This window comes from Hypoxylon trugodes (assembly GCF_022578975.1).
Source record: "Hypoxylon trugodes strain CBS 135444 unplaced genomic scaffold F4822scaffold_3, whole genome shotgun sequence".
NCBI lineage: Eukaryota > Fungi > Ascomycota > Sordariomycetes > Xylariales > Hypoxylaceae > Hypoxylon > Hypoxylon trugodes.
Window position 1 is genome coordinate 204,283 of NW_026250018.1, and position 20,371 is coordinate 224,653.

A 20,371-nucleotide genomic window follows, 5' to 3' on the forward strand; every position below is an offset into this window, starting at 1 on the left:
TGAAATTGTAACTCTTGGTGCTACTTTAGCAAAGGGTGCGCGAAAAATACACCGGATTAACAGTCCTGGAAGTCGCAACAAGTCATATCCCTAGTTAGCTACCTACTTGTCTTACTAGTTCTATAAATTCTTAGGTACCTGCCTCTTCTTAAACGCGTAGAACCCAATCCAGGGGTAAACCCCACCCCTGAAAATACAGGTCTTAGTTATACGGGGATATATATTAGATATCATAATTATTTTCTTGATTGTAAGTAGACCTCAGTAGTTCGTAGGGGGTAGAGAGGATGACGTTGTAAAAATAAGTGTCTTCGGAAAAATGTGGCGCATTTTACCACAGTTACGCAGTTGTCGCCTGGCTATATAGGTTGATGCACATACCTACCCCTAAACTAAAGTACAATACCTCTCGCTCAACTTTCAGACGATGTAACCAATGTTATTTAAATTAACACTATGGTTTTGTTTGCCTTTGTGGTAACAAAGTGATTGGGAAAGTACATAGGAGTTCTCGCACTGAACAACATTGTCTGAAGGATGATGCGAAACCCACCTCAGCTCAAAGAGGATTCAGGTGTTCTCGCCTCAAGAAGTTAAAAGAACTTGTGCCTCCTAATGGCAATGTATCACGCCTAACAACGCGCGTTATTACAAAACACATATGTATCAGCAGGCAGGTGTCCAGGTAGGTAGATGCTTCAATGTTCTATAGAGGGGACTTGGTTCCACGATTATGCGAAAATAAAAATCTGCTTCGCGGCACCCTTGATTAAACGAGAAGTAGCCATGTACTTGGTCCCGTAGTGATTATTTTAGTGTTCGTAATAATTCAGCACCTACCCGATAATATCACCATTGAAGTAAATCTAATCTCTTCTCTTGTTTTACTTTTCATACAATCTGCCAGTAGACTCGTATACAAGTCTATGTATACAAGTCTGTGGTAACCCTGGGCTATCCAGTCTAGTGCAAGCCGACAATAGTTGCATTTGTTCCCTGCCTGCTGTAATCCGGCGAAATGGCGTCTACATCGTCGACTCCCGCAGCTGAAGACAGCCAGTCTTCACCTGATGTAAAGGTTACTTACGTGATCTATCCCAAAGATGGAACTAACAAGGCCGATGTTGAGACCGTCGAAAACTACCTTAAGTTCTATTCTGAGGAGTCAAGCTTCTACACATCCCAAACGAAGACCGTAGGAGTTAACTTCTGGCTTGCGAAGCTCTCCCATCGCCATGCGCAATTGCTCACTACGGCACTCGCGAAAGAAGTGAGTCAGATTATCAGCTCAAATTGTTTCTAAGTCGCTAATAATATCATCATGCCAGACTCACTCGATTTATCCGCAGCTTTTCGGAAGGGCTTCCAACGTTATCAGTCAACACCCCGACCCTACCACGGCAATCCACTATCAAGACTACCCCTTTATAAAGGAGGCTCCCATCGACCATCTTGCGTTTGTCTGCCAGGAAGAAGGAAGGTCTCTAAAAGACTATCGAAACAGATACTACTTTGACGACTCCGAACCCCTCCCTGGACGTGGTGTACCGGTTTATGTTGTAGACACGGGCGCAAACCTAGATCACAAGGTATGATGTTCTTGTCGCTTCTTCCTATTTTTTCAAAGCCACAACATGCTGACAAAGCAAATAGGAGTTTCGCCGTATTCGCCAAGACGTCGAATGGATCCACATTGGTGAGGATATCAACGCCGAGGAGAACGCCGAAGATGATTCGGGTATGGATCCTCTTCAATTATGCACCGAGGGTAAATCACATGGGACAGCTATGCTTAGTTTGGTTACCGGAGAACGCTTAGGAGTCTCAAAGGCTGTGAAGCCTTACCTTGTCCGAGTTCCTCGTTGTAGGGTACCTACAGTAACCAGTGGGAACGCATCCAGTGGTGCCACGCTGGAACATTGGCTCGAGGCTGTTAGCAAGGTCTGCGATCACCTAACGGAAACTAGCGCTGAGACCAAAGCAATCATGTTGATGGCCTTTCAAGTTGAGCGAAAAGCATTAGTGAGACATGGTGTAGACCACGCGAAAGGGTTCGATTGTCGAATATTTTTCCTTCTCCAAAACTTGGTCAGCATGGGTGTCTTACCCATTACTGGCGCGGGAAACAACACTCAGATGGGGGTAAATGCTTCTTCCCTCCCTTACGAAAAGAATATATGAGAGTACTGACTATCCCTAGAACAAAATTGATGGCCTCCCCGCTAACTTTGGTCGAACTAACTACGAGCGACAAATTCCCGAGCTTCTCGTCGTGGGAGGTATACACACAACTGAGTTCAATCTAGTCGCTCAAACCGACTTTGACCGTGGTCTTCCTCATATATTCGCGCCGGCTTTCGGCTTACGTGTTGCGAATGGTAACTATGCACAATGGGCTAGAAGGGATGGTAAAGATGGCGAGTACCGTGGGACAAAAGGAAGCTCATGCGGTAAGTCGTAAAACCGGTAGAACGATTAACTCCGATTACTAACGACCGCCGAATCTCTAGCTGCTGCGATCACGGCCGGCCTCGCCGCCTATTTCTGGCGGCTCGTACAGATTGGCAGCTTGGGGCTCGCCGACAAGAGTCCGTTGGGTTTGAAGAATTACATTATATCCGATGAGCTCAAGTGGTCGAGATGCTCTGACGTCCACGGAAGAGAACTTCCTGCTATCTGGAACGGCGCCATCATGCCTACATTGTCTGAACACGTACAAGCACAGTTACCACCTCCAGGCCTATGATGTGGAATCGCACAAACCCACAGGAAAGTACTAGCATTCATAGTCACTATTCCCTAACATCATTTGTTCGCTGCCAGTCGAAACAAAACCACTGTCGACTTTTCCTTTCTCAACTTTCAGCATTAACGCATAGCTCATTGGTAGGTAACCTACCTACTTGAGCATACCCAGATATCACGTCCTCACATTCTCCGCAACAGCTTGCAGGAATACTTTTCTTTTGTTTCCGAAGAAGACTACAGTCATTTTCTTTTCTCAATGGCTGGCAACGGGCTACATGCGTGTAAGGCTACTCTTCGATTCACGTCAGTTGCTTACAACCGAAGGGTCTTTCGGATCCCGGACCGTGAAGTTAAGTCAGTTCGTTTCTACTTCCAGGTAGTTTATCTATCTAGGTAGGTAAGCATTAATGATACTCTATCAAGCCCACGATGGAGGGTCGTCCTCAGACCAAAGAACTGTTGCCGATAGTTTTACTACGGATGACCTCTAGCTTGCCTTCTAGGCAACATGACTAAGGCCATCACAATTGCATTGTTTTTACCGATGATATAGATAAATAAAAAAGGCGTTAACCACCATATTCTTCTTCCTGATCCGTGACAACCCCAAAATATTCAAGCCCCTGTAAGCAAGACATACGTTTCCATCTAGTTCGTAGGCGACGATCCGACGCGAATATCTGTCCCTTAATAATAGCTGGCGGTCAGATTGCTTTGGTGTGAGCTCCTTAGATGCCCTAGGGGAAGGCCCTACAGCAATTATGTCGAAATTCTCCCTTATTTGTAGATTCTACTAAACAACAGAGTTTCGTGGCCCCTTTTACCCCTATTCCCTGCATGACTCGGTGCTTAGTCAGTAGTCTGCCACGTGGTACCGAATTCAACCGGCTCACCACCCGAGCCGAATGCTTCCTTCCTTTCCATTTAACACATGTCTACCTCCAATACAACTCTTATAATGCAATTCATAATATCATCGAAACCATCGAATTATCAAAGCGTATAAATTCCCTCTCATCGGTATCGCATCGGATTTAAGCACAATGGCGGACTCTCCCGGGCCCCAGCCCTTCGTCCTAATAGTAAGCCATGCCCTAACCGGACACCTAGCCCCGATGCTCCGGATCGCAGCCTCCCTCTGCCAACTCGGGTGGGACATTTCCTTCCTCGGACCAACTGCGCACCGCCACCGCGTCGAGGCCGCAGGCGCGACATTTTTCCCTTTGCGCGACACCGCCGATATCGACGACAAGGCGTATTACGAGAACCCCCCTGTTGAAGGATACACTTCACTGCACTGGGGCGAGCGTGTGATGATTGATTTACGCGTACAGTGCCTTGATCCGTTACCGGTGCAATGGTCCTATTTCACGGATGCCTTGGTGTCTTTACATTCTCGCGACCCATCGCGCGGCGTTGTGTTACTCGCCGAGGCGTTCTTTTATGGTGCTTTGCCCCTATTCTACGGCGCATCTTTACCAAACGGTCTGAAGGTGGAAGATGTATTGCTAGGCTCAGCATGTGTATCGGTAACGGTCCCCGCAATCCGAAGTATCGACTTGCCGCCAGTGGGTTATCCTTTCTCCTTCGATCCATCAATCGAGGGTCGTGCGCGGAACGCGAAGTTATGGGAGAGAAGTTGGACACCCAAGGCGCGCAATCTAACAGCACTGTTAGACACCAAGATGCGGGAGGCTGGCGCAAGTCGCACCGTCAACGAAGTTTTTCTCTCGGGAGCAAATTACAAATGCTACGAGACCATCTTTCAACTCGGAGTTCCCGGCTTTGAGTACCCTCGCAGCGACTGGCCTTCGGGATTCAAGTTCGCGGGTCTTGTTCAGGGACCACCCAAGTCTGCACCTCAAGCACCGCCTAAAGACCCTGATTTTCCTTGGTGGCCTGAGATAGTCGCTAATTCTTCCCTCCCACCAACAAAGCGGAAGAAAATAATTCTCGTCGCGCAAGGAACCGTAGAAATTGACCCTCATGATTTGATAATCCCTACGTTGCGCGCGTTCGCAGATAAAGCCGACAGTGTTCTCATCATCGCGATTCTCGGCTGGAAAGACGCATACTTGTCACCGGAGCTCTATGGGAGCGACGAAGTCCCCACTAATGCCCGTATCGCCGATTATTTATCCTACGATGCTGCGCTAGCGCATGCCGATGTTTGGGTTCACAACGCGGGCTTCGGCGCTGTGAACCACGGTATCGCAAACGGAGTACCGATGGTCGTTGCAGGCGAGGGTATGGATAAAACGGAGAACTCGCGACGCGTAGCATGGTCTGGTACTGGTGTCGATCTCGGATGTGCTAGGCCCTCGGTTGAGCAAGTGAGGGAGGGCATCGAACGTGTGCTGCAAGATGAACAATTCGCAAGGCGCGTACAGGAATTGCGGAAGGAAAGCCAAGAAATAGGCTGTTTTAGCATGATTCATGATGAATTGCTAAAGTTAGCAGAAACGAAGCCCGGAATTAAGCAACGAGGCTAGAGGTTTCGGTGAAAATAGAAAGTGAAAAAACAAAGCCTGAATTAACTACCTGTTCCTAGAGAATATCCACATGCAACGCATAGGTGGTATCAGAGCGACCAAGTTACGCCTTGCAAATCCCTAACGAGTAATCATTTGTTTTCCCTCTTCCTTTCCCCTCCTCTACAAACTGGTAGTTAAAATCAACTCCAGACTAGTCCACTACCTGGGGGCCATATTCATGGTTTTCGTATATTCATACAGCAGGTACACTAGTCGGCAAGAATGTGCGGATCGTATGAGTAGAATTTGCTCTAAGAAGCCCGGCTGCCCTTGTGTACCGAATATCGACCGAGTAAAGGATAGGCCATAAGATACGGCCTTTGCTGTAAAATCTACAATTATTCAGCTAGAATAAAGGGGCGCGGGGCGACAGGTCTATCGAGCTGCATCCTGGGTCTCGGGGTAATAACAACCGCCGGCGATTACTAGGTTCATTCGAGTAAACTGGACTTTGCGAACAGGTGTCTTCTTTGTGGGGAATGCGCTGATCTGATCTGGGGTAATCATCACGTCTTTGCCCTTCCTCTTTCCCGTGCCGCTAGCGGTACCACCAGTAGGCTGCGTCGTCTGGCCGGTCTGCTTACCATCGGCCTGTCCACCTGCAGCTACAATCGTGCCATCGCCATCCTGCTGGTTGGCGAGGAGGCGACTGCCCTCGGACGGCATCTCGACGTCCCATACGCGTATAGTGTTATCTTGGCCTCCTGATACGAGCATATTGCTCTCCACGCTAAAACTCATTGACCAGATTCCACCACGTCCGTGCCCGCGACAGCGCTTGATACGTGTACCCTTCTCAATATCCCATAGGAAAATATTGCCTGCAATATCGGCCGAAGCGAGAATCTTGCCATTTGGCGCGCATTCTAATGCTGAGATATACTCTGCGTGACCAGTGAAGATTCGAACGCAGTCTCCGGCAACGACTGACCACATGCGAATCGACTTGTCTGTCTCATCAGACGCTGAGAATACGTAGGTACCGTTCGGATGCCAGGTAACAACCGAGATCGCGGTATCATGGCCAACCATGAGACGAAGGGCTGAAGCATGATCTTGCGACCAAACCCGCACTGTTTTATCCCACCCACCTGTCACAAAATAATGCCCGTGGGGACTCCAAGAAAGTGATAGAATCGGGCCATCATGGCCTCTGTAAATACAGAGACAAGCCCACACCTCCAAGGACCATAATCGTACCTGGCCGTCAGCCGAACAAGAGAGAAGTAGTTTCGAGTCCGTCTCTGGTTGGGGGTCACCCTCGTAAATGTTACGATCCAAATTTCTAATCGAATCAGAGAATGCGATAGAATAAACAGGAGCGGAGTGTCCGATGAGCTTGCGATTGTTCGTTTTGATATCCTTCTCGGGGGGTAGGCGAGATTTCAGGGCTTTTCCGTCGAAAGACCATACTCGGATGTAAGACTCCATTGTTCCTACACCAATAAGTTGTTGGTCCTTTGAAAAGTCCATGCACGATACCCTAAATGAAGAGTCAACAAATATCCCCATGGTTTACCAGTAGCGATGGTACTTACGTTCCGAGATGATTATGAAATGTGTTCATGGATACCGATATTCCGGGGCCCACACCACCAGTCCGACCTTCGATGCGATATCGATCACGATTCTCTCGTGCTTTCTGCATCTCCATAACCACATCTCTGGCGCGGGACGGAGGGTACGGGATATCGCCGCGCTGAGGGGAATCGCCCACTTCCTTCTTAATGGGATGCAGGGCATTGAATTCTTCCAGTAGCGACGTTGTTCCTTCTCGAGGGGGACGAAGTCTATCCTCTTCTTCCAGTTCAGCGACAACATCACTCCTCAGATCAGGGTCTATCGGAAAAGGGCCTAGCTTCAGTGCGGCCGTGTTATCCAGGATAGTGCGGTTCGCAAGACCACTACGGTTAGAAAAACCCGGTATGCCTTCCTGAATGTCGACTTCATCCAAGTCTAGATGTCGAGCGCGGCGGTAAATAGCCTCGAAGCTGAAAGGCTCGATAGGGCCACGATCTACAGAATCGATACGGCAATGTTGTTGAATGATGTCGAGAATTATGGCCCCGCCTTGATCTATATCGCGTTCTAGGAAGTGAAAGAGATTTCCGATCAAGAACTTGCTGATAGGAATGAGGTATTGATTTTCCAAGTAGGATTTGGCAAGATCGCTGTCTCGAACATGCGGAGGTAGAGTGATGAGTTGTAGGGCCTTTAACTCATCTGGATATGCTTTCTCGAAGCGGCCTCGGACCTGTTCCATAAGTTCCTGGGCATGAGCAGAGGAGCCCTGGCCGACAAGCCTGAGGTAGGAATAGATGAAAATAGGCCAGAGGAGCTTGCTAAGCTCGAACTATGTTTTGTTTTGATTAGCTTGCCGATTTCCAGGCAGCCGATAGAAATACAACCCACCTTGTAAACATCGATTCCTCTTTCTACCCAGAGTTCATAATGTTTGAACGCGGTCAAATACTTTCCAGCAGGAAGGAACTTGTTAGGCGCAGACGTATCACCATTTTCTCTCGGCTTTCCAGTTTCGTCGAGATCCTTCACCTCTTGGCGGAATATTTCCTCAGTTCGTCTATACCCCTTCTTAAGAAGATAATCGGTCACCTATAAATACTATTAGCCTCACGTATTTCTAAAAACAAAACAACACGTGATAAGAGTTCAGTAGCATAGGTGACGCCCACAAGTTGGCCATCAGTTCTTGTATCTTTGATGGGAGGTCGGGAACCACCAGAACGGGCATTGGCGGTAGACATGGTGTATCATTCTCGTCGGAATTTATTGATAGAAAAAATAATGACGAAGGAGGTTGTAGAAATAGTTCAAGGACCCGTCGTAGAAATTATGAATACTGCGGTAGAAGTGGTTGTGAATGGTGTGCTCTGCTGGACACGGGAAGAATAAAAAGGGTAGCGATAGGTAGCGCCCGCGTAGGTAGTGATAGCTACCGCGGAGAGGTACGGTAATCATTAGAAGGAGCAGCGGGATTCTTCTTCGTGTTGCGCGGGACATAGTGGGGCCAGTAAGGTAGGTACTCCGACAAAATAACACGCCGACAACATTCGAGACGCGGGGGGTCAAAAGTACTTCAAGTGTGGAGCCCCGAGACGAGTAAATTAAAAGTAACCTACTATCTGATTTAAATTTTGGTTATTGGCCGACGTAGATGATGCGCCAACAGCGGGATTCGGAACGGCGCCCGGAGTCGTTGAGGGTTGCGGCTGGGGAGTAGTGAAGCTATTCGCAGGCGCACCCCCAGCACTCGTCGGCGCCGCGTTAGACATTGTAAAATGCTACGCCGTAACCAAATTTCGAACGCAGAATTGAATAGCCCCGAGTTGTATATTATTATGCAATATAGTTTCGATATCCTTCTCGCGATGTCGGCGACGATGCGAACGTATTCGATGAGATGAGGAAAAGTCACAAAGTGATGGATGAGGCTCGCCGGATGTGAGAGATTCGCTGTACGCCGTAGGTACAGAAGAATTTAGAGCTACGCGAAAATAAGGTTGGCTTCAAGGCCCCATATATTCCCCGGGCTAGTACTCTTGGCCCCACCTGCAGGATACTTTGCAGGTACATCCTAGCTTCCACGCATGGGCCACATTAGATAGACGCACAGAAGAACCTTAAGCTACCTAGGTACCTAGGTAGGTTTACAGGGCGTATTATCAAAGCTTCAGGGCTCCTGCACATTCCCCGAATACATCCATCAATTCAATTAATATACAAACACTAAGAAAAACAATCTCATTCACGACTACCTAGGAAATACTAAACTTGAATATTTCATTCGTATTAACACGCTGAAAGCGTCTCCTCGCTCAGAACTCAAGTATCTTCAAGATTCGCAATGGAGAACACTGGAGAGCAAGCTCCTTTCGTACCTTTCACCAAAGCTGAGCGCATTCAGCAGCTAGGTGAAATTGACCGAGTTCGTTACCAACAATTACTCCTACTCGACCTCCAAAGCTAACACATAATTAGGGAATTGTCAGCCTTTTACGTTCCGCTGGTGCAGCTATTCAAACCCTCGGCACGCAACAAGCCCAAGGCGAGGATACCATTATGACCGAAGACAAAGGCCAGCAGTCCCAGGTCTTTCAAGATTCCTTGAACGAGTTCCTACGCACGCTCCGCACAGTTAATGTCGGCATGAAGCGTCAGATTTGGGGACTCGAGGAAGCACACATTATCTCCCTAGATAAGGAATCGCAGAATGTTCGAGATGAAGGCGGCGAATCCCAGGGAGCTAGCCATCGCAATGCCCCTCTGAAGCCGGACGGCGACGGAAAGATAGGCGGACTTGATGTGGGATGGCTCAATAGCCGGAGTGACAAGGTTGAGAGGGACATGGAAGCCGACCTCTGGAAAGAGGCAGAATTGTACTTACGGCGACTCATAGAGCAGAATGATGCCGCTGCAGATTCGATTACGGTGGCGAGTCATGTACAGACTTACCTATAATCAGCTATGGTGTTTCTCATGGTCAATTTCGGGGGTTAGGAGGCATCAGCATTGGGTGGCGTTTTTGGAGTTACGTATACCACGGAAGTTGGGTTTTCACCAAGACCATCAGTCTTAATTTTAGTCATTAAGGCTTATATGAACTCGTCGGGTTCATGGTCATTTTCTCATTCGTGAATATATATTGCTAGTGAAGCAACAAAACGAAATAATCCAACTTGGAAAGCTATAGTGAGCGATATAATCGATTCTTTAAATTATTTACCATAAAATCATAGCATGATTCCTACCTAGGTACTTACAATCAAGGAACCCCTAATTTTACGTGTAATAGCGGACGAAATGTCTATGTTTCTCCTGTAGGAGCTATCGTAAATACCCCTGTATATCCAATACAGCACAGTTAGGTACCCACTATATTCAGGCCCCCCACTATAAAGAGCCCTGGAAGTCGGAGCAGGCTGCCACCACCGTACCGGCAGCAGCAAGCCGAGTGCTAACGTAACCCCCCAAAAACATCATACCAGTAGTAGAGAAAGCCCGAGCTTTCTTCGGTTACATACCTGTAACTCGCTTTTCTTCTGTATAACAATACATGTTGACAACAACCTCAATTACACCTTTTCAAATTCGTCGCCGACCTTGACATAATCAATATGGATTTAGGAGAAGCAGGCGATTCACCCTGGGGCGGTATGGTTACCTCATACTAATTTATTCACTTCAGTTTACCTAACGATCAGCAGATGTCCCGTCTCAATCTTCTTCGGTTCCTCCGTCATTCAACCAAGAGGGTTCGTTTAACTCCCTCTACCTTGAAATAAGTTTATCGCAGTCGCTAAAAACGGCTTAATTATATAGATAGCTCGACCAAAACCCAAGATATCGAATCGTCGCAGCAATCCCAATCTTCCATCAAGTCACCTACAGGACGAGGTCCAAGGGGTCCGATACGACGACTAGTAGCTCAGTCTACAAAACTCGAAGCCGCCGATGATCCGTTAGGCCCATTGGGCCCCCTTGGAGGAAATGCAGGCCCTGGCGCAGATGCGCAGGCCGACGAACCGCCGGTTCCACCGCAGAAGGAACAGATGGTAATCCGAACAACGATGCCGCAACAAGCGCCAAAGAGAGCAGGCCCTTCTGATCCTCACCGCATCGAAGACGATGAACTTGAAAGACCAACAGGCCCGAGAGCCCCTCCTCCCGTCCAGGCTGCGCAACCGAGCCCGATCAGAGTTACAGGCCAGCCAAGTGTCAGCATCGAGCAGGCAGCCAAACCAATCTTCCAGATTTCTGTTGGCGATCCGCATAAAGTTGGAGACTTAACCAGCTCCCATATTGTTTATTCCGTTCGTACAAAGGTATGAAGGGAAATTGATAGGCCAATCTCAGCTCTGACGATATTCTAACTATAACTAGACTACGTCTAAGGGATACAGGCAACCCGAGTTTGAGGTAAAAAGAAGATACCGCGATTTCCTATGGCTTTATAACACAATGCATGGGAACAATCCCGGTGTTGTAGTCCCCCCGCCTCCTGAGAAACAAGCCCTCAACCGTTTCGAAACCAACTTCGTCGAATCCCGCCGAGCCGCTCTAGAGAAGATGTTAAACAAGATTGCCGCCCATCCGACACTACAACACGACCCCGATCTAAAACTATTTTTGGAAAGCGAATCCTTTAATGTCGATGTCAAACACAAGGAGAGAAGAGAGCCTATACCCGGAGAGAGCAAGGGTGTCCTAGGATCCCTCGGTATCAATGTCGGAGGCGGTAGCAAGTTTGTTGAACAAGATGATGTAGGTCCGATTGTCTTCTACAGAAGTCTCATGTCTAACAATTACAGTGGTTCCACGATCGACGAGTTTACCTTGACGCACTAGAAAACCAACTAAAGGCCTTAATGAAGTCTATGGATACGATGGTCAATCAACGAAAGGCTATGGCGGAAGCAGCCGGGGAGTTCTCTGCCTCTCTACATGCTCTTTCAACCGTGGAGCTAAGCCCTTCTCTTTCCGGTCCGCTAGATGCCTTGTCAGATCTACAGCTTACCATACGAGATGTATACGATCGACAAGCTCAGCAAGACGTCCTAACCTTTGGTATTACCATCGACGAATACATCCGGTTAATAGGTAGTGTCAAGCAAGCCTTCTCGCAACGACAGAAGGCATTCTACTCATGGCATAGCGCTGAGTCGGAGATGCAGAAGCGCAAGTCTGCTCAAGACAAGCTCCTCCGGCAGGGACGATCCCAGCAAGACCGACTCAACCAGGTTGGTGCCGAGGTTGCTGATGCCGAACGCAAGGTTCATCAAGCCCGATTGCTATTTGAGGATATGGGCCGATTAATGCGGTCGGAGCTTGACCGCTTTGAAAGAGAGAAGGTTGAGGACTTTAAGTCCTCTGTCGAGACATTCTTGGAGAGTGCTGTTGAAGCGCAAAAGGAGGTACGTTCAATATTCCTTCTAAATATCCATACACGAAAGCTGACTTCATTTACAGTTAATTGAGAAATGGGAAACTTTCCTGATGCAACTGGACGCCGAGGACGACGAGACAGTGTTCTATCGCCCGCCTATCTACCAGGGTAACGATAAGGGCGCTGGTCGTGGTGATACCGCGGTGGATCGAGCAAGGGCTACCATTGATGAAGACTCGGATTAATTGTAGTTTTGTAGTTCCACCGTTGAGGGTGTTTAAAACTTGATATCCTTCATACAATACAAATGGCGAGTTCCGGTGCTCCGAGTCTTTGAACAGATGTATACATAGATGTACAATTGCTATGAGTTGCTCGTCTCTAGAAACCAGTTCACGCAATAGATGCGCGTGATAAATTTCCCTCTAGGTAGGCCACTATCTCTCAACGGCTCTTAGGAGTATCCCACTATCAGCTCCGTATACCCGGGTATACAACAACTCAACATTGTCATGAACTTATCGCCCGTAGTTCCATGGCCTCGGGTTCTCGTGACAATCGCCTTAATCGCGAGATACACTCTATTTCTTCTTACCCGCCGCGGGCGCCAGCTTCTTCCTAAGCTGCTTCGCTTTCCGGGGCGGCTTCTGGCTCGCAGAATACGTCGAGATCAAATCACTCAATGCATCATACCCAGCCGATTGCGCATCCCTTGTCTTCGCCTCCGCGTCTCCCTTCTTTCCTTCCTCTCCCTTCACCTCAGCCTCCTCCTCTGCTGAAACCGTTCGTTCCGCATCCCATCCTCGACCGAACTTATTTCGGAAAGCAGCTAGTTTACCGGCCTCGTCTACCTCGACGTTTTTGAGGGAGCGATCATTCGGTTGCCATAGGATGTGGTTTCGCGAGTCTTTCGTGCTTTTGTATAGACCGATTGGACTTGTCGTACGTTGGGTGTATGTTGATCCGTCGGTTTGCTGTACGAGCTGGGTGAAGCTGTAGGGGCGTCGCGGGCGTCTTATTAGGGTTGCTGCGCGGGAGGGAGTGTGGGAGAGGGGTGTATGCGAGGGTTTTGCTGTTGGTATGGATATCGAGGCGTGGTGGGTTAATGTGCTGGTTGTTGGGCGCCTCGGGAGGGCGTTGGGGAGTCTTGTCGCCATTTTGGCGAGTTATACTTATAAGGCCGTAGTGGTTGTTTTATGGCTTGGTATTTCGCGAACTCAATTGGATCTTTTGTGAGATATGCTGTCTTTTCGCTAGAATTGAGATATGAAGCTCGACTTTTTAGTGGAAAATCGCAGAGTTGGAAATTTCAATTCGATTAAAATCGCCGGTCCGTATTCAACTGCCAACTCCGATATCCTTATCGTTATCTCTTATCTTCTCTCTCTCTCTCGATATTCTTCAGCTTGAGCTTAGTCGAGACTTAATTATTTCTAAACTTGGACAACATCGAAAAGAAAAAGAGCCAATTCCGGCTTCAGAAGCAGAATTGATCCCTATGGAATGAAATGAAGATTCCTCGTGGTCTACGGTGGACATTCAAGTCTGCAAAACCACGAAATGTCTCGTTTCTTAACACAACCGGAGCTCCGGTGAGCTTTTCCACCAAGTCCTCTCTTGGAGGGGCTGAAGGACAAGCCCGAGGTGAGATATTTAGGGGATGAATATCTCTAAATTTACTCTTTTTAACACGATATTCATAGCAGCCACTACTCCACAGTCGCAAGATGGCGAGACAAGCAAGAGGCCAGTGAAACCAGCTCAACATGCGCTATCGAGTCCCCTACGCGCTGTGATGCGCCAGCTGCCACACCCTGTAGTCGTCATCACGACCCTCGAGACTCCAGCCGAGGCCAACGGAAGAGCGGTTGATCGATTACCACGACCAATTCCCCGAGCTATGACCGTCTCTTCATTTACATCTCTATCCATTGACCCAGTTCCAAGGGTCACCTTCAATGTTACCCTTCCGAGCACAACCCATCAAGCCCTCGTTCAAAGCCGCAGATTCAATGCCCATATCCTCAGCGGCGACGACCATGGCGCTAGGATAGCCGATCTATTTACTCGGGGAAACAGGGCGTCCGAAGATACAGATCTAGGTGTTCTCGCGGGTCTAGAGAAACTTGGCGCTGAAATACTAGGACGAGAGCAGTGGTTGCAGGAGTGGGAGTCAGGAGAAAATCACAGGAAGATATCTCTAGCTCGGGGAAATGCTTCAACCGGACCTGACACTGTGCGGCCTAGTACGTTACCCGTATTTCGAGGTCCAGGCATCCTACACGTATTGAAGTGCAGATATCACCATCTAAAGCCTCCTGTAGACTGCGACTTCGACCATCACGCCATCATCATGGGTGAAGTCTTAGATATTATATCCGGCGAGGCTACAGGTGATGGCGATATCGCGCTTGCTTATGCTGATAGAGCATACCGACAGATGGGACGCAAACTCTTGAAAAGGCCGGCCACTGACTGATCAAGTGATGTCTTCCTTCACGAAATCTCTACACAATTTCGATGTATTTAAAGGCAGCAAAACTCACCGGAGACGAAGCCGACATTTTTAATGAAAAACCATTTATCGCATGCTTAGTATCTAGGTATCTATCTTCATTCTGTCGATACCCCTATGCAAAATGTTGGCATATTAAGCAGCCAGGCACATAACTCCAAACAACGACCATAAATAAGCAATTTGCGCCAACAACAATACACCAACCATAGCTCCCGTTGATACTCCCACCGCTATCTCAAGACGACGGAACCTCGATCACTAGGTCCCTCTTCAGTCTAGTAACGATTTCATCAAGATCACCCCAAAAGCCTTCAAAGTCCTCATCCAATTCATCGATCTGCACCTGTAGATCCGTGACCGTATCACTTATATGACCTATCAAATCTCTGTCTCGTTCCGATGTTTCAACCGACCGTTTCCGTATAGATTTTGCATTCCGTCGCAAGTTATTAAGCTGCCGTTCGAACTCTAGCGCTCGCACACGCAGCTTCTCGGTATCTGTCTCAACGGTGCTGATGCGTGATCGTAGGATATCAAGTTCGAGGAGCGCATTCTCAACCTGGACTAGTCGGTCTAAGATTTTGGTCTGGTGTGTCGTGAGGCTTTCGAGCTTTTCCAATTTCCTGTTGATCTGGTAGATCTCTGAGCGTTGAAACGCCAGATTGCTTCCGGGAGGAAAATTGACGGGAAAACTGCTCTTGCGGCCGCATTTGATAGTTATGGGGAATTCACCTCCCTGGGACTGCGGCATACTGTCGACGAAACGAGGTAGAGCGTTTCCTCGACGCCCAGAGTTACGACGACCATTAGTGGAATCGGGAAGCGGCCCCTCTGCTTCACGTCGCGTCTTAGCATAGAGCTTCGAGGTCGTGGGATCGGATTTTTCGTCGTCTTCATGGATGCTTTCGACGGGCTTCGGTCCATTAACCATATCCCAATCCTCCATGTTCTTCATGTCTACGGTACCAAGGGTATTATTGGCTTGTGTTAGCGCTAGGCTCTGTGTTCGCTCTTGGTTGATGAATTCCGAGATTAGAACGAAGTCAGAACTCGAAGAATCGTCGACGTGTTTGGGCTCCGAGTCTGGGTTATACATGTTGGTGGAATCAATAGATCTAGGCCGACCCTCGTAAATGGATTTGTTTTTGCTGGATACGTAGGAGAGGATGGTTCTCTCGCCTGGCGACGATGTTGGGATTAAAAGGTCACCGAGTCCAAATATACCTATCCACGCCTATGGCAACGTTTGTCATAGGTGTCGCTCACTCTAGAGTGTTATGATGTTTTGCAATATTCTTCAGGGAGCTTCAGGAGTCTATGATGTTTTAAAGACGAAAAAGTCTTAGACGTACCTCGACTACACTCCCCTTTTATAAGCACGTAAACGCACCTAACAACCCTTAGAGTTTTCACGTGTAAGCTATACAAAATCTTTTGTCTCTAAGGGTTCATATACGTAAGATGCGGCTAAGGACGTGCATGTTCCTGAGAGTTTGTTGCCTTGACGAGTAGAGCTTTGATCTCCTACAAGCCCTAAGGCCATCAATTCTATGTCAGCCAAAGAGCATTCACATTCTAAAATTTAAATAGTAGAATCCACGACTAATTATTACTAAGTAAAGCTCTGTCATCAACGATATAGACGAAGCACCCCCAAGAGGTACCTAAAAGCCAGCTGCCCGGTGCTCATAGCGCATAATACCTGAGCGCTGGGCTTCCAGATTACATCATGTGGGTTCATTGAAAAGGATACCAAGGCGTTAGAAGGACGTGTCTTCTTCTCTGGGCCTTGCGACATAAAGGCGTATAGGGGACCTAAATGCCTACATATTTCAACCAGGGCCAAACATCCCACCCATATATCTATGCATAGTGTAGAATCGTATCACTAAGTTGCTCGACTACAAAATATGTTATAAGATGTACGATTTTCAAGATATCAACTGCCATAAACTGGATGTAGATTTATATTCGCTCGAGTTTCTAAATTACTTTTTGTGCCAACCAGCCAGGAGGGGGTATCTGAAATCACCTAGCCGGCAGCTTACAACTCGATCTTCACGTCCTCTTCTTCCTCGCCACCGTAAGAGCCTTTGCGCACTCTAAAGTCGGCTTTCAGATCTGTCTGTCTCCAATCAGAATTCTCCCACAGAAAAAATGCCTTCCCTACTCAAAAACAAAAACAGTAGTAAGACCCCTTGTCGCCCACAAGCAACCACTAAAACCAAGTAGTCGGTAGCAGAATGAAGTAAAAGGGCGAATTATACAGCAGTAAGCTCAAACACGGGTGCCTTCTACGGATAAGGCAACCGGGACTCCATTAGAAGAATGATCTGTGCACCCAACGACCCCGAAACCTGCTGTCCAAACCTGTGAACGCCGGTAACCTTTTTACAAGCATTGAAAAGATGATGATAGTAACAAGAAATATTGTAAGCGCAGAGACTTCAAGTCTGCCCCTTCGAAGGAAGTGATGGTATATCGGTAGCGGTGCGAAATGTCGACTGGGCGGCGGAAGAAGGGCTAGATCTTGATGCGACGGACAGTTGACCCGCGAACAAAGGAGATAGAAAATTGAATAGCGGATGCGGTGTTGGTAAAATAAAACAACGCTGAATGTGGCCAAAGTCCCAGAGAGTCGTAACGTCGTTCAGGTCTAATCTGATCGTTTGCCCACGTCAATGGTGTGCTTGACAAATTGTAGAAGAGATTCGAGAGGTTATATATATATATGCATACCGTCCCAGACAGTTCACATGACAATACAGCAACCACAACTCGATTTCTTCGTATCTTCTTCGGGTTGTTCCATCTGTGTCGGTACTCTGGGACTCTGGCCATTTTGGTTGTGCGGTTGGATCGAAAGCGGGCTCGCAAGAGGAGTCATATTAGGCGTGCCCGAAATTTTAGGCATTGTCGAGTATGAACTGGTACCAGGACGACTCATATTTGGACTCTTAGCGCCGGGCCGCAATGGCCATTCATCCTGCCTCTCTTCGACGTCCTTCGGCTTCTCCAATTCTGGAGGTCGTAAGAAACCTTCATCATTAAGAGGACGGAACTCCTTGTCATATATGTTTCCGAATTTGCCCTCTTGTTCCCACTTCTCTTGTTGTAATCTTTTCGCAACAGTAGGAAGCAGTTGCTGATCCGGTGGTAACCGGGGGTCAGGTTTGTATGCCGACACCATCCACGGCGGATCACCCTCCGGCGCAGATTTAGACACTGGCGGCGACAATTCGCCGGATCGGGTGGTTGGTCGTGTTCTGGAACCACTGCGAGTATTTGTACCTGATCGAGTCTTCGGTCGACCTTGCGAGGCTGTCTTTGTCGGTGCAGAGCTTTTCCTAGCCCCGGCGGCATCGGTTGCCGTCGATTTTTTGGGCGAACCCTCCGTAACAGAGCGCTTCGAAGGTTGGACTTTCGGGGGGTCATCAAACGCGTTGGAGCTGCCGCTCCGCGATCGTGGCTTCGGTAACGAAATCGAGGCTTCGTCGTCGAGTAGGGGGAAACTCTGCTTTCGCGTCACAGGCGCATCTCGTTCCAGATAATCGACGGGAATCGGAGCTGGACTCAGTTTGGCGACTGGGATACGAGATTTGACACTGTCTTTTGTTACCCAATATTCACCGGGATCTTCGGCTATTTCTTCTGGGAGCCGCAAATCCCAGGCGGGTACTTCAATTTCAAGGGGTTTCTCAACACTCAATTCCGAATTCTTTCGTGATCTTGAGACGGGATGCGCTTCTGAAGCATCAGTACCTCGCCGATGACCGTTTGCTTTGTCCGGGCTACGATCTCGCCTCGGCCTGCTTTGAGCCCTCGGTTTGGGAAGAATAATACCAGCGGCTTGAAGTTCCTGGCTCTCTATCCTAGCTAACTTATCCCGGTGGATCCATTTCGAGTGTTCATCTTCGAGATCCGAGGGCGAAACATCGGCGTTCGGTCGCTTGTGATCAGATATCGAGGTTGATTGACTTGTGCGGGTATCTAGTCATAATTAGCGAGATTCCTTATTCACACTGCCTTCCTCCTCTTATTATGGGAAGATATAAACCGTTCTTTCAAGAGGGATCCAACCTTTGCTTGATGGGTAGTTGTCTGTCGCGTAAGGATCATAGCCTGAGTCCCCGTTTGTATAATGGGAACCCCCCTTTACGCCATTGGTCTCATGTCGTTCTGTAGATAATTTATGTGGCATAGAGCTCTATACAAGATAGCACAGTACGTGTTAGTTAAATGATACACAAGGGATAATTGTAAGAAATATACGATATGTAATATGAGACAGTAGGGAATGTAACTTCGACGATGGTAGTGATGGCAGCAAAAGGAGACTCACGTCATGATTAGAAGAGGTGTGGTTCCACCCCGAATGATCTGCGTGTTCACTAGTCGGAGGAGTAAATGTCGTGGTACCCGAGACCGCTGACATAGTTGCCATTTCAAAAATTCGATCAGCGACGATCACGAGTAACAACGCACCCGTGAAACTTGAGATGCTGTCGATCGATTCTATCCAGTGTTACGAAGAGTGGCCGATATAGGAAACCAAGAGTCAAATGACGATCCACGTTCGCCTTTTTTTTTTTTTTTTTTTTCTAATTCGAGGTTACGCGAATCGCGGAGGATGCGGAGAAGGAACGAGACTTTAAGAAAAGTGTTGGCGCGGCCGTGGTTGTGGCTATGTCGGTGATAGTTGACGGTGACGGTGAAATCGAATCAACTTCGAGCGACGCGATGGAGACAGACAGCAGTCGCCAGCGGCTGTCAAATTAGACCCGACGAATATCGCGAGGAAGGTAAAGGCAAGGAAGTAGTAGTAAGTAATAGCAGGTAAGATAGCTTGAGAAAAAGAGTGACGAAGAATAGAGGTCGACCACTACGAAAAAAACGGCGTGTGATCTAGTGAATTAGTTGATGGTTATCTTGGCAAGTTCCCGGTTTAGTCGTCCACGACGGACCGGCCCCTATGGTTTTTCTTCTTCCTCTTGTCTTCCTGTATTGTCTTATCTTGCCTCGTCCTTGTCTTATTGAGAGCTATCGTGGAGTTTGGTGAGGTAGGCGGATCGATGTCGCTAGGTATTCGGTTCTCCTCCCCAATCGTCAACCTCTTTTTTTTTATCGATCTTTACACGTAAATTCGCTTGATTCCTTGGATCCTCCCTTCTCACACGCCCAGTCCTTGATCCAATAGGAAGACAATTGGCCTCTCACGAGGGGATACAGAGTGGTGAAGGAGATAGGACTGGCGGACTGGGTGATGGACAGAAAGGTGCGTGAGGCGTGAGGCGTGAGGAGGAAAAAAGACCAATGCAATGGCTAGGATGGGTTCAGGAGCCGGTTCGTGGCGTGGCAGTGGCAGAAGCAAATATTGTGGTCCCAGGGCCTACGAAGTATAGTACAGGCTTGGAAAAGAGAAGGAGCCGGGGTTGGTTGAAGGAAAGCGATTGGGTGATGAGATGCATGCGGAAAGGGGATTGGCCTGAACATTCGTCGCTTCCACTTTTCTGTCTCTCCGTCTCTTCCCAATTGCGACAAATTACAAGTATTAGGTTCAACCTTGAATTGGTTGAGTTGGCAAGGGCAATGAATGGGAAAATAATTTGGTAGCTTAGGGGGGAAAGAACAAACCGTCCACGCATAAAGTTCTTCAAGTTCTTCATT

General features: G+C 48.1%; 9 protein-coding genes across 9 annotated transcripts; 5 read left to right on the plus strand and 4 right to left on the minus strand.

Annotated features, from left to right (window-relative positions):
• Window positions 1–1,018: 1,018 nt before the first annotated feature.
• F4822DRAFT_426363 (peptidase S8/S53 domain-containing protein) lies at window positions 1,019–2,746 on the plus strand (the record flags this gene model as incomplete). The annotated part of the gene is made up of 5 exons (XM_051460538.1): window positions 1,019–1,270; window positions 1,329–1,589; window positions 1,654–2,142; window positions 2,201–2,450; window positions 2,511–2,746. The coding sequence occupies 5 exons, from the start codon at window positions 1,019–1,021 to the stop codon at window positions 2,744–2,746; spliced, it is 1,488 nt and encodes a 495-aa protein (XP_051316290.1).
• Window positions 2,747–3,106: 360 nt separating this feature from the next.
• On the plus strand, window positions 3,107–5,261 carry F4822DRAFT_393415 (glycosyltransferase family 1 protein). Its single transcript, XM_051457294.1, has one exon. It carries the CDS (start codon window positions 3,792–3,794, stop codon window positions 5,238–5,240), a length of 1,449 nt encoding a protein of 482 aa, XP_051316291.1. The 5' UTR covers window positions 3,107–3,791; the 3' UTR covers window positions 5,241–5,261.
• Window positions 5,262–8,770, minus strand: F4822DRAFT_393416 (transcription initiation factor TFIID subunit 5). Its single transcript, XM_051457295.1, has 5 exons — window positions 8,423–8,770; window positions 7,976–8,142; window positions 7,695–7,895; window positions 6,821–7,635; window positions 5,262–6,765 (listed from the first exon to the last, which is right to left on the minus strand). The coding sequence occupies exons 2-5, from the start codon at window positions 8,045–8,047 to the stop codon at window positions 5,658–5,660; spliced, it is 2,196 nt and encodes a 731-aa protein (XP_051316292.1). The 5' UTR covers window positions 8,048–8,142; window positions 8,423–8,770; the 3' UTR covers window positions 5,262–5,657.
• A 215-nt stretch (window positions 8,771–8,985) lies between these two features.
• F4822DRAFT_393419 (mediator complex protein-domain-containing protein) lies at window positions 8,986–10,074 on the plus strand. Its single transcript, XM_051457296.1, has 2 exons — window positions 8,986–9,228; window positions 9,282–10,074. The coding sequence occupies exons 1-2, from the start codon at window positions 9,148–9,150 to the stop codon at window positions 9,759–9,761; spliced, it is 561 nt and encodes a 186-aa protein (XP_051316293.1). The 5' UTR covers window positions 8,986–9,147; the 3' UTR covers window positions 9,762–10,074.
• Window positions 10,075–10,243: 169 nt separating this feature from the next.
• F4822DRAFT_153011 (Vps5-domain-containing protein) lies at window positions 10,244–12,599 on the plus strand. Its single transcript, XM_051453039.1, has 6 exons — window positions 10,244–10,454; window positions 10,508–10,555; window positions 10,623–11,125; window positions 11,184–11,564; window positions 11,612–12,214; window positions 12,270–12,599. The coding sequence occupies exons 1-6, from the start codon at window positions 10,418–10,420 to the stop codon at window positions 12,429–12,431; spliced, it is 1,734 nt and encodes a 577-aa protein (XP_051316294.1). The 5' UTR covers window positions 10,244–10,417; the 3' UTR covers window positions 12,432–12,599.
• F4822DRAFT_153059 (uncharacterized protein) lies at window positions 12,261–13,490 on the minus strand. The gene has a single exon (XM_051453042.1). It carries the CDS (start codon window positions 13,341–13,343, stop codon window positions 12,768–12,770), a length of 576 nt encoding a protein of 191 aa, XP_051316295.1. The 5' UTR covers window positions 13,344–13,490; the 3' UTR covers window positions 12,261–12,767.
• A 204-nt stretch (window positions 13,491–13,694) lies between these two features.
• On the plus strand, window positions 13,695–14,665 carry F4822DRAFT_426369 (flavin reductase like domain-containing protein; the record flags this gene model as incomplete). The annotated part of the gene is made up of 2 exons (XM_051460539.1): window positions 13,695–13,830; window positions 13,890–14,665. The coding sequence occupies 2 exons, from the start codon at window positions 13,695–13,697 to the stop codon at window positions 14,663–14,665; spliced, it is 912 nt and encodes a 303-aa protein (XP_051316296.1).
• Window positions 14,666–14,800: 135 nt separating this feature from the next.
• F4822DRAFT_153027 (uncharacterized protein) lies at window positions 14,801–15,962 on the minus strand. Its single transcript, XM_051453040.1, has one exon. The coding sequence runs from the start codon at window positions 15,798–15,800 to the stop codon at window positions 14,940–14,942; it is 861 nt and encodes a 286-aa protein (XP_051316297.1). The 5' UTR covers window positions 15,801–15,962; the 3' UTR covers window positions 14,801–14,939.
• A 1,160-nt stretch (window positions 15,963–17,122) lies between these two features.
• On the minus strand, window positions 17,123–19,148 carry F4822DRAFT_441888 (uncharacterized protein; the record flags this gene model as incomplete). The annotated part of the gene is made up of 3 exons (XM_051462917.1): window positions 17,123–18,694; window positions 18,785–18,911; window positions 19,047–19,148. The coding sequence occupies 3 exons, from the start codon at window positions 19,146–19,148 to the stop codon at window positions 17,457–17,459; spliced, it is 1,467 nt and encodes a 488-aa protein (XP_051316298.1). The 3' UTR covers window positions 17,123–17,456.
• Window positions 19,149–20,371: the final 1,223 nt, after the last annotated feature.

Excerpts from the sequence above, each read along its gene's own strand:
- F4822DRAFT_153011 (XM_051453039.1), top strand. The coding sequence starts at position 10,418 with ATGGATTTAGGAGAAGCAGGCGATTCACCCTGGGGCG. Across the intron at positions 10,455-10,507 it reads AGGCGATTCACCCTGGGGCG|ATGTCCCGTCTCAATCTTCT; the intron begins GTATGGTTACCT and ends AACGATCAGCAG. Across the intron at positions 11,126-11,183 it reads TTTATTCCGTTCGTACAAAG|ACTACGTCTAAGGGATACAG; the intron begins GTATGAAGGGAA and ends AACTATAACTAG.
- F4822DRAFT_393416 (XM_051457295.1), bottom strand. The coding sequence starts at position 8,047 with ATGTCTACCGCCAATGCCCGTTCTGGTGGTTCCCGACCTCCCATCAAA. Across the intron at positions 7,896-7,975 it reads CAAGAACTGATGGCCAACTT|GTGACCGATTATCTTCTTAA; the intron begins GTGGGCGTCACC and ends TAGTATTTATAG. Across the intron at positions 7,636-7,694 it reads GAGGAATCGATGTTTACAAG|TTCGAGCTTAGCAAGCTCCT; the intron begins GTGGGTTGTATT and ends AACAAAACATAG.
- F4822DRAFT_153027 (XM_051453040.1), bottom strand. The coding sequence starts at position 15,800 with ATGTATAACCCAGACTCGGAGCCCAAACACGTCGACGATTCTTCGAGT.
- F4822DRAFT_153059 (XM_051453042.1), bottom strand. The coding sequence starts at position 13,343 with ATGGCGACAAGACTCCCCAACGCCCTCCCGAGGCGCCCAACAACCAGC.
- F4822DRAFT_393415 (XM_051457294.1), top strand. The coding sequence starts at position 3,792 with ATGGCGGACTCTCCCGGGCCCCAGCCCTTCGTCCTAATAGTAAGCCAT.
- F4822DRAFT_393419 (XM_051457296.1), top strand. The coding sequence starts at position 9,148 with ATGGAGAACACTGGAGAGCAAGCTCCTTTCGTACCTTTCACCAAAGCT. Across the intron at positions 9,229-9,281 it reads AGCTAGGTGAAATTGACCGA|GGAATTGTCAGCCTTTTACG; the intron begins GTTCGTTACCAA and ends ACACATAATTAG.